The 14552-nt window shown below is 44.9% G+C and overlaps 1 protein-coding gene across 5 annotated transcripts in view; it reads left to right on the top strand.

Moving 5' to 3' along the window:
• The first annotated feature begins 1675 nt into the window (after positions 1-1675).
• NUP153 (nucleoporin 153) overlaps positions 1676-14552 on the top strand; it is a 43837-nt gene continuing 30960 nt past the window's right edge. For all 5 annotated transcript variants that reach the window (XM_032115117.1, XM_032115126.1, XM_032115112.1 and 2 more), the window contains exon 1: positions 1676-1905. In XM_032115117.1, the coding sequence (XP_031971008.1) occupies positions 1804-1905 (102 nt within the window). In that variant the 5' untranslated portion in view covers positions 1676-1803. The remainder of the gene's footprint in view (positions 1906-14552) is intronic.

Genomic DNA, 14552 nt, shown 5'->3' with positions numbered 1-14552 from the left:
TGGGACAAAGGAATTGAGGAGTTACGTAGGAGAGCTAGGAAGACACCAATGAGGTTCAAAAAAAAGCCAGTATGAAGCAGAGATAGAGCAGCACAAAATTCCCCAGTAGCATTTCTTCTAAAAGCTGTTCCTCCTCTGCAGCTGCTGCCTGTTCACATTTCTGCATACTTTAAGAATCACCCTTGTTTTTTGACTCCCCCGTAATTCGCCCCCCGCACCTCTCCCAGTTCCACACACTCTTAATTCAGGTGGGTGCTGGGATGAATGCTTTTATTTTTGGTGGAAGGGATGCATGGTGCATCACGGCTCTGTTCGGAGTAACATTTTTATTGACTTGTACATAGGGAAGGTGCTTGTGATTTTCTGCACTGCTCTGCTCTGTCGTTCCCGGAGCAAGTTGATGCTAAAAATAAAATGTGAAACCATAGATTTTCCTCAACTTTACTTTCAGTAGAATAAAAAACCATATTTTTATGCATTTTAACTTTGTTTAACTCTTCCTCATGATTTGAGGAGGTAAAAGCTGTGTTGAAGCTATTCCCCCCTACCTCTTTTCCATATGCCAACACTGAGCGATGAAAAACCTGCATCTTGCTGTTTCTCTTGGCTTACACAAACCCAGTTGCTAGTGGCATCCTGGGGAAACACCACCGACTTCCCGGTGCCGTTTTTCCTGCCGCGTTCTCCACGCTGCTCCTCATCAGGGACACGGGAACATTGCCGGTCCCCCCCCCCCCCGCTGTCCCCTAGGGGAGGTTCAGCGTAGGCAAGTTGTGTCCCTGGGGCAGAGTGTCAGAAGGACGGAGCCAGGCTCTGCTCGGTGGTGCCAAGCAGCAGGTCAAGAGGCAACGGGCAGAAACTGATGCACAGGAAATTGCTCCTAAATACGAGGGAAAATAAATCTTTACTGTGCGAGTGGAACAGGCTGCCCAGAGAGGTTGTGGAGTCTCCCTCACTTGAGAAATACAGGAACTGTGGATACAATCCTGTGCCATGTGCTCTGGGGCGACACTGCTTCAGCGGGAAGGTTGGACCAGATGACACTGTGGTCCCTTTCAACCTGACCCAGGCCGTGAAACGCCGCGGAAAGAGGAGAGAAGGCGGTGCAGTCACCCGCGACGGAAGCCCGGCACAAGCCTCTGCTCTTAGCCCTCAAGGCGTCCCTGAGCTGCGTGCGGGGGTGGCCATTTTCCCCTCCACGTCCCTTTGCGGGTCGCGGCAGATCCCAGCGAGCGCTTTTCCCGCGCAGCCCGCCCAGCCCGGCCCAGCCCCTCCCGCTTCCCTTGGCGCGGGGGCGGTGCGCGCGCAGGGGCTGCTGGGCCATCCGCCCGGCGCCGCTTGTGTGACGCGCCCGCGCGGGCTGGTGACGCGCGCGCGGCCCGGGGCGGCCGGCGTGTGGTTGGTCGGCGGGGCGGGGGGGTGCGGCGGCGGCTCGGGCCGCGGGCGGACAGTGCGCGGGGCCCCGCCGCCGGGCGGGAGAGCGCGAGCGAGGAGCGGCGGGCGGAGGGATCGCGGAGGGAACGCGGGGAAGGGAGAGACGCGTGACGGGGAGAGACGCGCGAGCGCGCGCGCGCGCGGCAGGGGCGGGGCGGAGGCCGCGGGGGAGCCCCCCGCGCGCGCACCAGAGGCCGCGCGCGGCGCGTGGCGGGCGGGAGCGGCGCGGGGGGAGAGAGGCCGGGCCGGGCCGGGCGCGTCCCCGCGGGGACGGTGACAGTGACAGCGCTGCCGGGCCGCGGCGGAGCACAGCGGCCGCACCAGGAGGAGGGGGAGGAGGCCGCCGGCGGCGGCGGGCCGGATCACATCATGGCCTCGGGTGGCAGCGGCGGCGGCGGCGGCGGTAAGATCCGGACCCGACGGCACCACCTGGGAGCCGCGAAGCCGCCCTACGCGAGGGGCAAGCAGCAGGTGAGGTCGCGGGTCAACCCCGTGAACCCCTTCCTCTCCCCCGGCTCTACCCTCAGCGGCGAGAGGAGGCGCCCCGGAGGCCCGACCCGGCGGAGCCGCCTCTTCCCTCCGCCACCCTCCACCCCCCCCGCTCTCCACGCAGTCCCACGTGCGCGGCTTCGGGCCGGGATTTCCCGGTGGAGCGGCCCGCGAGGAGGGAGGAGGGAAGGGTTTCCCGCCGGGGCCGCGGGGATTGTGGGATTTCCGGGCGCTCACCCCGCTCCGGCACCGCCGGGCTGCGGGGGGATCCTCGCCTCCCCTTTGTCTCCCGCCTGTCCCCCGCTAGGCAGGAGCAAAGGCGGGAGGAGGAGGAGAAGGCGGCGGCTGGGAATGGGTAGGTGCGCATTCCCTCCCCTCGCGGCTGTGGCGGGCTGGCTCCCACTCCGCGAGATGCTCGTTTTGTCTCTGGGCTGCCCGCTTTAATCGTGGTTACATTGATCTTAACTGGGTTACCGAGTTGGAGTTACTCGTCAGATTTAAGTGCATCGCTTCCGATATTTGCCTTTCTTTGCAAATTCCAGGTTGCAAATGAGTCTGTGAGGGTGCTGGGTAGTTAGGCATCTTCCATTGTTGGTGGGTTGTTTTTTTTTTTTTTTTGTAGAATGCTGCCTGCAGAACCCTTAGGTCTTCATTTGGCGATTTCTTCAGTGTCTTGCCTGTACCTAAACGTGCTGATGCAGTGCAAGTGGAACGTAATTCATAAGGCATTTGTTTTCCTTTGTATTGTAGGACAGAATAGATGGATAACAGAAAAAATCAGTTTTTAAATTGCAATACAAAGATCCCATGCCATTTAGAGTGGCTGCAGGGAGTAGAAGTGAAGATTCTTCCCAACTGCTGTTTGTCAAGGAATTTCAAGATGTCTGGAGACAGTGCTCTGGAAGTGCCTTTCACGTGTATTTATGAACCTGAAATTGACTGTAAAACCAAAGCGTTTACGTTATTAAATCGGTAATATAAGTCAGGGGATTAAATATTATATGCAAAATTGAGGGTGTGTTACACACAAATTGTTGCTCAATTAGTTTTTATTATTTGGGAAGTACTATACTTCGTCCTTTGTATAGCACACTGATCAGCAGTGTTGTCCTTGTAAAGCTGGCAGGGTGACGCTTCATCCAAAGAATCTCTGCGCTTGCAGAGCAAATGTTGAAAGCTCTTACATGAACAACAGAGTAATGTTGGAATTGCAATATCCCGCATGTGGTGATACTCTGTAGATAGCTGATAAAACTTACAGATGAATTTAAAATAATTAGGTTAGATGGTTTTCTGATTGTTTTATTGTCTGTTATCTCTGTGTGTTTTCTAGTGCGTTTATTTAACAGTGTGCCAAAGCAAACGTGCTTGGGGGGATATCTGTGGGATTCAGCCCAGAGCATGGATGCTGCAAATCAACTACATAGATTAAATTAAGAAGTAATATATTGGGGAAGAAATGGTAGATAGGCAAACCAGTAGGTGTCATATACGTGCATTTGTTAATAAGGGATAGCTTTTTAACCCTATGCAGCTCACTAACCTGCATTACATAAAAAGATGAGCTCTGGGTAGACAGCTAACTTGAACTGGAATTAATTGACAAGTGTCAATATAACACCCACTCTACAGAAGTATTCTGTGGTTTGGAGTTAATTGTCTCTCAGTAATGAATTTGGGAAGACATGGAAGTGCTCAGTGCAGTCTGGACATGAGGTTATATCACTGATTCTGGTCTCCCGCTCCCCAAACTATTATCAATGAGTAAGCTCAGAAATACTGTATTGGAACTGTTCTATGTGCTTGGGGTCAAGACTGCAGTCCTGAAAACTCAGTCTCTTACCATCAAGCTCTGAAGGTGCCTAAGCACTGAATGCCATATAGCCAATACCTTTAAAGTTATTAGGATATCTGATTCTTTTCCCCTTGTATGAGAGATGAGTAGCATGATGCCAGGCTTACAATAGTAAGTCTGTTGTGTTTTTCTGATGTTGTTACGCTTTCTTGATGTTGTTATTTTGCCATAGTCTCACAGGGAGCTTGGTCAGGTGGGAATTCTCCGATTGTGCCCAACGTCCTGCAGAGTCAGTCTTCTATTATGTTCAGTGACAGCTTTATAAGACAATTGGAAGAGGAGATGGTGCTGCTTTTCAAAGATTATTAGCTAAAGTGTTTGTTCAGAATGTGGTAGACCCTGCTTCAGATTTCTTTTTTGCCTAGAGGCATCAACCTACATCTTCCACTTTCTGGGCAAATATCCCAGTTGCCAAGTTGTGTGTTGTCTTCAGTTGTTCTGACTGAAACTGTGTTATTATCCAGAAAAAGAATGCGTGATTCACTGAGCCAGGAAGAGGATGTGTAAGAAGATGTTACCTTCCGAGAGTGGAGACATACAGCCTCTGATCCATGATTTCAGAAGTTATTTGTCATATATATTCTTGGAATAAACATGCAAAGCGCAGAATTTCCTGCCCTTTTCTCCCCAAGTGCCTGATAGAGCCATATTTCTTTATGTTTGCGTGTGTGGTTTTTTTAAGTGTGGAGCCTTTTTTAAAATCAGTCTCAAATAGGAAAGGTGAACAGATGCTGCTTGGAGGATGTGACTTGTAGCTTGTCTTTTCTCTTGGAAGGTGGAGATATGGGTAGATTTCCCCCACTAGGGAAGGAACTAAACCACAATATTTTCCTCTCTGGGCTACCACCCTGCCTTATAAGAAGTGCACTGTCAGCAGCTGTATTATTAAAACCAAGAAACAAAAAGTAGCAGCACCATGGAGTAAGGATGGTGTTGACTCACCCAGCTCACCCACCATGAAGATTTGAGGTGTGGGAGTCACATTGCAGAACAAAAAGAGCATTTTTGTATCTCTGTGTTGGGTGTTCTTAGAGTAGAATTGTGAAGTTCTTCCCATTGACTGTGCTTTTGTCGGGGCAGAATGTTAACTGCTCCACACTGAATGCATTGACTTAGGTTACACCGTGCTCAGCATGCTACCTGTTTACTTGGTCATCCCATGCTAAAATATCCAGCCTCCTCATGCACTTTTTAAGAAGCTTAGGCACTTGGGTTAAAATTACGGTTTCTTTGAGAGCTAAGCACATACCAAGTGAGGGAGCTGTTGTGTCCAGCATCTGGGTTTTGTCTTCCAGATGTGGCCCCAGTGTTTCTAAATGCTGGCTTTGGATAGATGACGGGAATTACTGGTGCAGATGTATAAATGGGAGGGATGTTTACATTGTTGGCTTATTAAACTGCTTCTTGAAGAGCATCTGTATGTTCCTACTGTTAATTTTATGTTTAATTTTGCGCTTTCATGTGCATGTGTGTGCACATGCTGGTTTAGTTTGGAGCAGTGCCATTCTCATCCGCGTAACAGATTTCAGAGATTTTAAGTGTGACTTGAGGGAGAAGAGAACAAAATAACTTTTCTTGGTAATTTTTTAACTTGATAATTAACCATTCAAAGGAAAGAGTCAGAGCACTTTGATTATAATGTAGATGTCCAAATCCAAAGATGTTTTCCTTGATGAAACTAGTTTAAGTTTCTGCATGTGTTGTAGTTGATCTTGTGCTGATGTAGTTAGGACGTTACCTGGCAAAGGGGACCACAAGGCCACTGAAAGCCACTTTCATTGATCCTGTTCCTGAAAGTCTCTCTGGATTTGTGAGTTTCATCAAGTCGCTTGAGATATCTTATAAGGTTTTTCCCAGAGGGCCTAGCTACAGGATCGGGAACTTAAAACTGTATGCAGCAGTATCTAAAGTATTGCACTGTTACCTGCTGGTGTCTTGAAGGTAGGCCTTGCTTGGTGGTGTCTGCAGGCAGTGGGCAGAAGGGATCTTACAAACCACCAGGTTTATTTTGTGAGGAGATTTTTATACTTTGGTACTAAAGAGTTTCTAGAGTAGCATATTGAGTAGTGTAACCTAGGTAATGTTTCATAAACCTTAAGCAGGAAAATACTAAGTAAAAAATCTTTATTAAGGGTGTCCATATGGACTTACACAAATACAGTTTTACTGTTTTGATTCCTGTCAACAGATTTGCACCTTGAAGCACACTTAGGTCGTTGTACTTGTATGCAACTCTGCTTGATTTGGTTTAGTAGTAAGCTAGTACATTGAGCTAAAACAAATAGATTTGAAGAAATGTTTAATGTGTATTTAAAGATTTTTTTTAAAAGGCAACCCAGGACAATGGACTAAAAGTCAACATCAGAAGTTTTGTCTGTGTCCCAGCAATATGATACTGTATTAGCAAAACAGATGTTTAAATTTGGTACTTGGCTTTCTACTGCTGCTGTAAACAAAAATGTATCCTAATTGGGAAGAACTTGTAAAACTGAGATATTGACAGTTTCCTCTCATTTAGGCTAACAGTACTGTACAGTGGTACAAATTGTAGATGATGACTGCTATAGCATTTCATTAATATTCTGGGGTTTGTTTCACAGTGTTGTCGTGACAGTCTTGGAGGCTGTGGAGTGTTGGAGAAAAACAATATTAGTGAGTGGTATCTTAGGAGAAGAAAAAAGCAGATGAAATAATTGACTGTGTTAGCTGGGGCATTGCAAATTGTCTTCGGTTGCTGGCAGTACATCACTTCCTCTGAGTTATTTATTCCTCCAGTCAGTAATTAGAACCAGTTCTTGCTCCCCTGCCATGGACAAACTGAGCTGCTGCTGATTCTAACAACTGCGGCAGGACAGAGTTCAGAATCTCTTTTGCACACGCAAAAATGTTTGAGCAAAGGTATCCAGATTGGTGCAGGTGGTGGGCTGCCATAGCATCATGTGATGAAATTGTAACACACTGGGATGACTGGCTCAGTGTTCATGGGGCAAACGGTGGATGTTGTTTACCTGGACTTTAGCAGTGCCTGCAGCATGGTCTCCCATGTGATCCCTGTTGTTCACTTGGCGAAATATGGACTTGTAAGGTGGACCATAAAGTGACTGGAAAATTAGCAGGACGATTGACCTTAAAGGTTTGTGACCAGCAGTACAGAGATCCAGTGGCAGCCAATTGCTAACAGAGCTCTCAGAGGTTGATATTGAGACTGATGCTGTTACATGTCTTTATCAACTACCTGAGATGAAGGAATGGCATGAATCCTCACCAATTTCCCAGATAATACCAAAGCTTGGGGAACTTCAGCCCTGTTGTATAATGAAGAATAGGGCTGCCATGGAAGAAACTTGACAGAAATGGGCTGTCAGGAACCTCATGACTTTTAATAAAGGCAAATGTGAAGTCCTTCATCTGGGACAAAACAACCCCACCTACCTGCTGGACAGCAAACTAACGTGAGTCAGCAGCACGCTCTTGAGGTGAAGAAGGCCAGCTGCATACTGAGAGGTTAGTAAGTATGTGGGAAGGGTGTTAAGGGAGTTGTTTTTTCCCCTACATGCAGCACTTCTAGGACTACATCTGGAGTGTTGTGTCCAGTTTTGGCCTGTCCAGTTAAAAAAAAAAAAAAAAAAGACAAAAACATATTGGAGTGAGTCTGGTTGAGAGTAACCAAAATGATGATGGGAGCAGAGGCCCATGGCTGAGAGAAATGGGTGCGTTCAGATTAAGAGCAGCAAATACCTAATAAGACTATAGAGAAGGTATAGCAAGGCTCTTCCAGGAGATTAATAGCAACACAAAGAGACAATGGACTCAAGATGTAAAAATGGAAATTCTGATTTCATATTAGGAAAAATCTTTTAACTGTGAGGCTAGTCAGCGTGTTGGAGGAACTGCCCAGAGAGGTCTCAAAACCCAGGTGGACTCAGCTGTGTATGACTTGCTGATTTCGGCCATTCTCTGAGCAGGAGATCGTAGTAGGTGACCTCTGGGGTGCCCTGCAGCCTCTGTGTGTGTATGGTTCTGTCAGAGCTGCTACACCTGGACCACAGAGCACACACAGGCATGGTTTCAGCATAAATGTCACTGTTACTCTAGGTTGGTTATCCTTTTGTTGGTCCATCCTCTAATTCTGTCTTCAGGGTTGTGCTGTCTCTTGAGGGAGGAAATAATGCCTCCATCTCACTGTGTTGCAGTTTTTCAGAGAAAATTGCGAGCTTGCCCTCAAAAAGAGTAGCTAAGAGGCTTTTTTTTCTACGGTTGCTGTTTTGCAGACCAGTTTTTTAAAATGTCCTCTGTCTTTCTTTGTGGTAGGTCATGATTTTTCTGCTATTAAGTTGTAAAAAATCTTGGGTTTTTTGCTTTTTAATGTTTTGTGTAATCAATTTAGTATTTATTGTGCTGCACTTGGCTTGGTGCAACCCCGAGTATCAGTGCAAGCTGGGGCATGAGTAGACTGAGAGCAGCTCTGCCAGGGACTTGGGGTTGCTGATGGACGAGAGGCTGGATATGAGTTGGCGATGCACACTTCCAGAAATCCAGACCTATTCTGGGCTGCATCCAAAACAGTGTGGCCAGCAGGTCGAGGGAGGGGATTCTGCCTCTCCACTCCTCTCTGGTGAGGCCCCACCTGGAGTATTGCATCCAGCTCTGTTGGACTGAGGCCAGAGATGGGCCTCAAGAATTGTCAGGGGGCAGGAGCACCTGTCCCGCGAGGACAGGCTGTGAGAGAGTTAGGGCTGTTTATCCTGGAGAAGAGAAGGTTCTAGGAAGATGTTATGGTCACCTTTGAGTACATAAAGGGGACTTAGACTTCTTTAGCTGAAGGAGGGTTGATTCACGTTGGATGTAAGGGAGAATTTTTTAAAAAGAGGATGGTGATACTTTGGGACAGGTTGCCTGAAGAGGTGGTTGAAGCTCTGTTCCTGAAAACATTCAAGGTCAGGTTGGATGGGGTTCTGATCGACCTGATCTAGTTGATGGTGTCCCTGCTCATTGCAGGGAAGTTTGGACGAGATGACCTCTAAAGGTCCCTTCCAACCCAAAACATTCTATGAATCTATGCATGTTGCACTTAAGTATAGGATCTTTGGGTGAGTGTGGCTTAGTTGAGACTACTGTGGTTTTTTCAACTAAACATAAGTTCATCTTTATATTCCCATTTGCTGGGATGAAATGTGTGTGCTAACACAGGTGCACCAACATGTATTGAGTCCTACAGCTGTGAATAGCACACACAGTTTGCGAATCCCTGTGCCAGTAGAAAGTTTCCTTTCTCCTTGCTAAGGCTGCTTAATATTTTCTCAGTGGTTCTGCTCTTGGAAAAAGTTGTGTGAGAGTGTCTTGGGGAGCTGGCTGACTTTGCTTTTAGTTATGACTGTATTTTGAATCAAATGTTTTTGAAGTAGGTATGTCTCAAGACTCCTTCCCTTATTAGAGCTCAAGGCCTGGCAACCTCCTAGACTGAAGTAAACGAAGCAAAGAGCTGAACTGTTTAGTTGTCATTTTCTTTGAGACTGGATTACAGAGAGGCACTGAAATATTTACAGTAACGAGATACAAAATTGATGAGACTGTAATGCAGGTGTATTTGTAATTAAAATCATCCTAAGCTAAACAGATGAAAACAAGGTTTAAAGTGATTTAAATGTAGCTGTGTTTGGGAATTGCTGTGATGCAGCCAGATACATATTAAATTTATTTATAACAGCGTTCTAATGCCAGCCTTTATTAAACTTACTTTACAGAGTTGTAGAATATATACAGATTTGTAGATGCCATTACCTTCAGTCACTAAAAAAATAATCTCTATGTGCAATGGCAATTTTTCATGTTGCTGGTGAGAGAACAGTGTTTGAAGATACTGGTTATATGTTTGTGAGATGCTCTTGGTTCTGTCAGTTGCAGTGTGATGAAAAAATATGGGCAGAAAGACACTGCTGCCCCTCACAACTGAAGATTACTGCCCTGCAGCAGAGCTGAGGCTGCCTGAGCTTTATAGTTTTAGAATATTACCTTAAAATGTCAAATTATGTAACAATACCCCTTGCTGCTGCAGCTAAAGCAACTGTATCCAAGGGTCATTATTTTGGTTTCTCTTAGGCGTCAATTCTTACATTTTAAAATCTAGTCAGGAAGTGTATGCACCAGGGTTAGATGTGTCCAAATTTAAAGTAATTGCAGGTTATGCTGGTTTAGATGAATTGTGAGGCTTAACTTTTATATGCTGCACAATGTCTGTAGGAAGTAGGAAGGCTTTGAGTTTTGCTGAAGTACCAAATTATCACAGAGTAACTAAATGTGATTATTTGGTTACTTGATTTTAATTTACTGGTTCAAATTTGTGAGTTAGATAACATACTGAATGTGCAACAGGATTGGCTGTACATTTTGCAAAATGACTAGCATGTGGTATTGTCAGCTTAGTTTGTAGATCAACATGGACAGAAAAGATATTTCAAAGGGACCACGTGAATATTTTACTGGTTTTTGCTAATACTGCATTATATTTTAAAATTTAATTCCAGTATTCTGGTTTGAAGACTGTTTTCCAAAGTGTCAGGAGTGAGATTTTGTTGCATAAGTACTTAATTTTGTGAATATGCTTCAAACCTTCAAGCCTTGTCCTCACTAGGAGGCACTGGACACGGGGATAGACGTCAGCAAGCTGTGAGTTGACCTCAGATGGCATTTAACTGTTGTTTCAGGAGTTGTTGCAGAATTTGAGCTGCCCGTTTTTGTGTTTTAAATATGTAGCTTATCCTCACCACTATGTGCCATAGATTAGCCTGTGATACCATGCTTTGTTTGTGAGTGCATTTAGGCAAAATGGCATTGAAAATGTTTAACTGTTTGCTGGGAGCTTAGTACACTGTAGCAGGTAGAAAATCTGTAGTTTGGGGTATGATGTATTGATAGCCCTTGTATGCATAAACTTTTTGGCTGTAAATGCAGGAAGAGGAAGACTTTCCCGTTATCAGTTATGTTTGGTGATGTCGAAATACTGTAATGAATTGGGTCTTATTGTATATAGAATACCTGTAAATAAGATAAACAATTTTATGCCTAAGTAGTGTATTTAAATCCTAAATATAAAATGTGTGTTATACATTGCTAAATCTGATAACTTGTGCTAATGGACTTGTAAAGACCATTTGGTGCCATGAGAAATGTACTTCTCGATCATTGTAGTTTTGAAATTCTTGTCCATGTAGTTATGTTGGAAATAAAAGTAAAAATAATAAGTTTAGACTATAGGGTTTCCTTATAGGAAAGATATTCTGAGCAGCATTTCAATGAATATAATTCTAGATACTGCTTATGAAACTTAGCTGGAGACACACTGTGGTAGCTAAGTTGCGGCAGTCTTTCAATTAAAAAATATTAACTACTTGGAGTTCCTTCTTAAATTGGGAAAGAAAGAACTTTAAAAATGCTTGTAAAGTTCTAAGGGAAAATAGTCTCACGAATCTTAAACTTTTTGGTTTTGATGCTGATAGATTTCTATCTCAAAGTGTAAAACTGAATGTAATTTACAGCACACATTGCTGATCGCTGCTGATGGTTAACTAGTGCTTAATGTAGTGCTTCCTGAAAGAAAGAAAGAAAGTTACCTTGTACTTCATGGTGCCTTTTGTAATGTTGTCACTGTGTCAACTGAAGGTGTGGACAAAACTTGAGATAAAACCATGCAGTGTCACAAGGATTTAACCTAGTGGGTTAGGCACTGATTTGTCTCTCAGAGCATATACTGGTGTTTTGCTCTCAGTTGTAAGTGATAGTGATGTGTACAGATGTGCAAATAGTGCCAGAAAATACCTGAATTTCCCTGGAACTTTTATTCTAAAGCTAACTAGACTAAGGAAAATAAGGCTCACTTCAAGCAATAAGAAAGAAATACACTGGCATCAGGTAATACAGTCCCTTCTTCATGACTTTCAGAAATAAATCTGAACTAGTCCATTTGCCTTAAATAAAAGTGTTGTTTTTCAAATGTTACATAATTAATAGCATTCCTGAAACACATTGTTTGTATTAAGTCATAAGTGTTATGGTCTTTTTTCTAAATGAAATATCAAACTCTGCTGTCCTACATCCAAATTGAAGCCACTCCCTAAATAGCAAAAGCAGAGTTAGTCTAAGCCAGTCTAAGTCTGCTGCTGCAAGAGGCAATCATGCAATGTTTCCATTTCTATTCCTGCTTTTGCATGAGCATTAATGCAGGCATATGGTAAGGTGCACCAGCAACCTGATGCCCCTGAGGGGTAGTCCTCACTATCAGTCTATAGACAGATTTTTGGTTGGATCTATTTAATAGAGCCTTGATACAGTTTGTCATTTGGTTGCTTATATGTGCTAGTGGAAGCACGAGGGAAGGGTGAGTTGAAGAGGAGAAAGGGACAGTGTCTTTAAAGACAGTATGGACACAGGATGGTTGAAAGAAGGGAGAATTTTGTTTCGTGTTCCTCTGGTCCTGGCTGCCTGATCGTGCTTTCTCTCAGGCCAGTTCTGGTGCACTGAGCCAGTTCAACTCATTAGCCCAGCAGAGAAACACGTACTTTTTGCCAGATTAATGAATTCAGCTAGTATGGAGAGTAGCCTGCTATGTGCCAGAGCTGGCATAAGCTGACTGTGGGGGATGGAGGGCAAGAAAATTCTTTTTTGGTGTTTGGAAGTGGTTACATTGATCTGCTCTATCTCATTGAACATCACTATTAAGGGCAGGTTTTCTTTTTGAGGACTTACTGATTCATATGTTCTAATAACTTTAACTTTGAAATTGGAAGCAAAGTCTCTGAGAGGCAAGAATTTGATGCTTTTCAGATGTATGTGTACAGTGAAGTAGAAATTAGCTCTTTTATCCAGTTACATATTTTGCATCTCTGACAAATTTCTGTAGGTGTATGATGGTTAAATAATTTTTATATGATTTTTTTCATACTTAAACCTTCTGGACTGAAACAAACTCAATTACAAAATGGGTGCTTTCGAGTAATGTGTCACTGCTGAGTACTCCTGCCAGCACTGTCCCCACCCTGTGCTGTGTGAAAGACCCTTACAAGCTGGAACAACTGTCCTATTCTGTAAATATTTTTGGCCAAGAAATAGTCTGCTTTTAAGTTTGGAATTCAAACTGTGACCATAAACTACTGTTTTTTCTTTCTTTATATAAATCCTTTGAAGAAATGGTATTTTAAAGTAGTAAATTACGACACCTGTTTGTTAACTGATATTTCTCTCTACATATCTTTTGCTTAGTGTTGCAGTCAGTATGGATTTATGAAAGGCAGGTCCTTCTTGACCAATCTGATCTCCTTCTGTGATAGAGTTACCCACCACCTGGTGGATGAGGGAAGGGCTCTGGATGTTGGATGTCATCTGCCTAGAATTTAGTAAAGCCTTTGGCACCATTTCCCGTGGCATTCTCCTGGGGAAACTGGCTTCCCATGGTGTGAATGGGTGTGATCTTTGCTGCGTAAAAACTGGATGGACGGCCAGGCCCAGAGAGTGGTGGTGAATGGGGTTGCATCCAGCCGGTGACCAGTCAAATAGTGTTTGCCAGTGCTCAGTGTTGGGGCCAGTCCTATTTAACGTCTTCATCAATGACCTGGACAAGGGTATCAATTGCACCCTAAGCCAGTTTGCAGATGACATCAAGATGGGCAGGAGCATTGATCTTCTGGAGGACAGGAGAGCTCTAGAGAGGGTCTAGAAAGGCTGGATAGATGGGCTGAGGCCAGTTGCATGAGGTTCAGTACGATGAAGTGCAGAGCCCTGAACTTGGGTTTCAACAATCCCCTGCAGAGCTGCTAGCTGGGGTGTAAGGGTGGCTGGAAAGCTGCTCAGTGGAAAAGGACCTGGTGGTGCTGGTCAACAGTGGCTGAACAGGAGCCTGTCTGTGCCCAGGTGGCCAAGAAGGCCAGTGGCATACTGGCCTGGATCAGCAATAGTGTGGCCAGCAGGACCAGGGTAGTGATTGTCCCCCTGTACTGGTGAGGCCATGACTGGAATTCTGTGTTCATATTTGGGCCACTAACTACAAGGAAGACACTCAGGTACTGGACTGTGTCCAGAGAAGGGCAACAGAGCTGGCACTTGAGGACATGGTTTAATGGTGAACATGATGATAGTGCTGGGTTAGCAGTTGGACTTGATGATCTTAAAGGTGTTTTCCAACCTTAATGATTCTATGACCTCATGAGAAGAGGCTTCGGACCCTCCAAGGAAGGATTTAAGTCTTCAAGACAGGACTTTGGGCCCTGGAAATGGGCTTTTGGATGTGAGAGAGAGTTTGAACTCTGAGGTTGGGTTTTCACGGGTTTTGGGCCCTACAAGGATGCTTCAATACCACAAATGAAGGCTTTCCCCCCCTATAAATGCGTCTTGGGAGTCATAGAGGAAGGCTTTGAGCCCATTAGAATGAAGGCTGAATCCTAAATAGGAGGCTTTGATTCCTGAGATGGAGGCTTTGGAAACAGGGTTTGGGCCTGAAGATGTGCCTTTGTACTCTATAAAGAAGACTTTGAATTCTACAGGTGAGGCTTTGGACCTTCCAAATCAGACTTTGGGCCTTCAAAATAGTGTTCTGGGCCCTTCAGGTGAGTCTTGAGACCTAAGGAGCAGGGCTTGAAACTTAGAAATGAGTGTTTGTGCCCAAACAAGGAGGGTTTGGACTCCTGGGTAGCAGTTGGACACAGTGATCTAAGAGGTCTTTTCCAGCCTTAATAGTTCAGTGATTCCATGATGTTAAGCCAGTGTGCCTTGGAGTAGCTGTTAC

The sequence above is a fragment of the Corvus moneduloides genome, chromosome 1 (assembly GCF_009650955.1).
Source record: "Corvus moneduloides isolate bCorMon1 chromosome 1, bCorMon1.pri, whole genome shotgun sequence".
Classification (NCBI taxonomy): Eukaryota; Metazoa; Chordata; class Aves; order Passeriformes; family Corvidae; genus Corvus; species Corvus moneduloides.
Note: the sequence above shows the minus strand (reverse complement) of the source record. Positions and strands in the feature narration are given on the sequence as shown.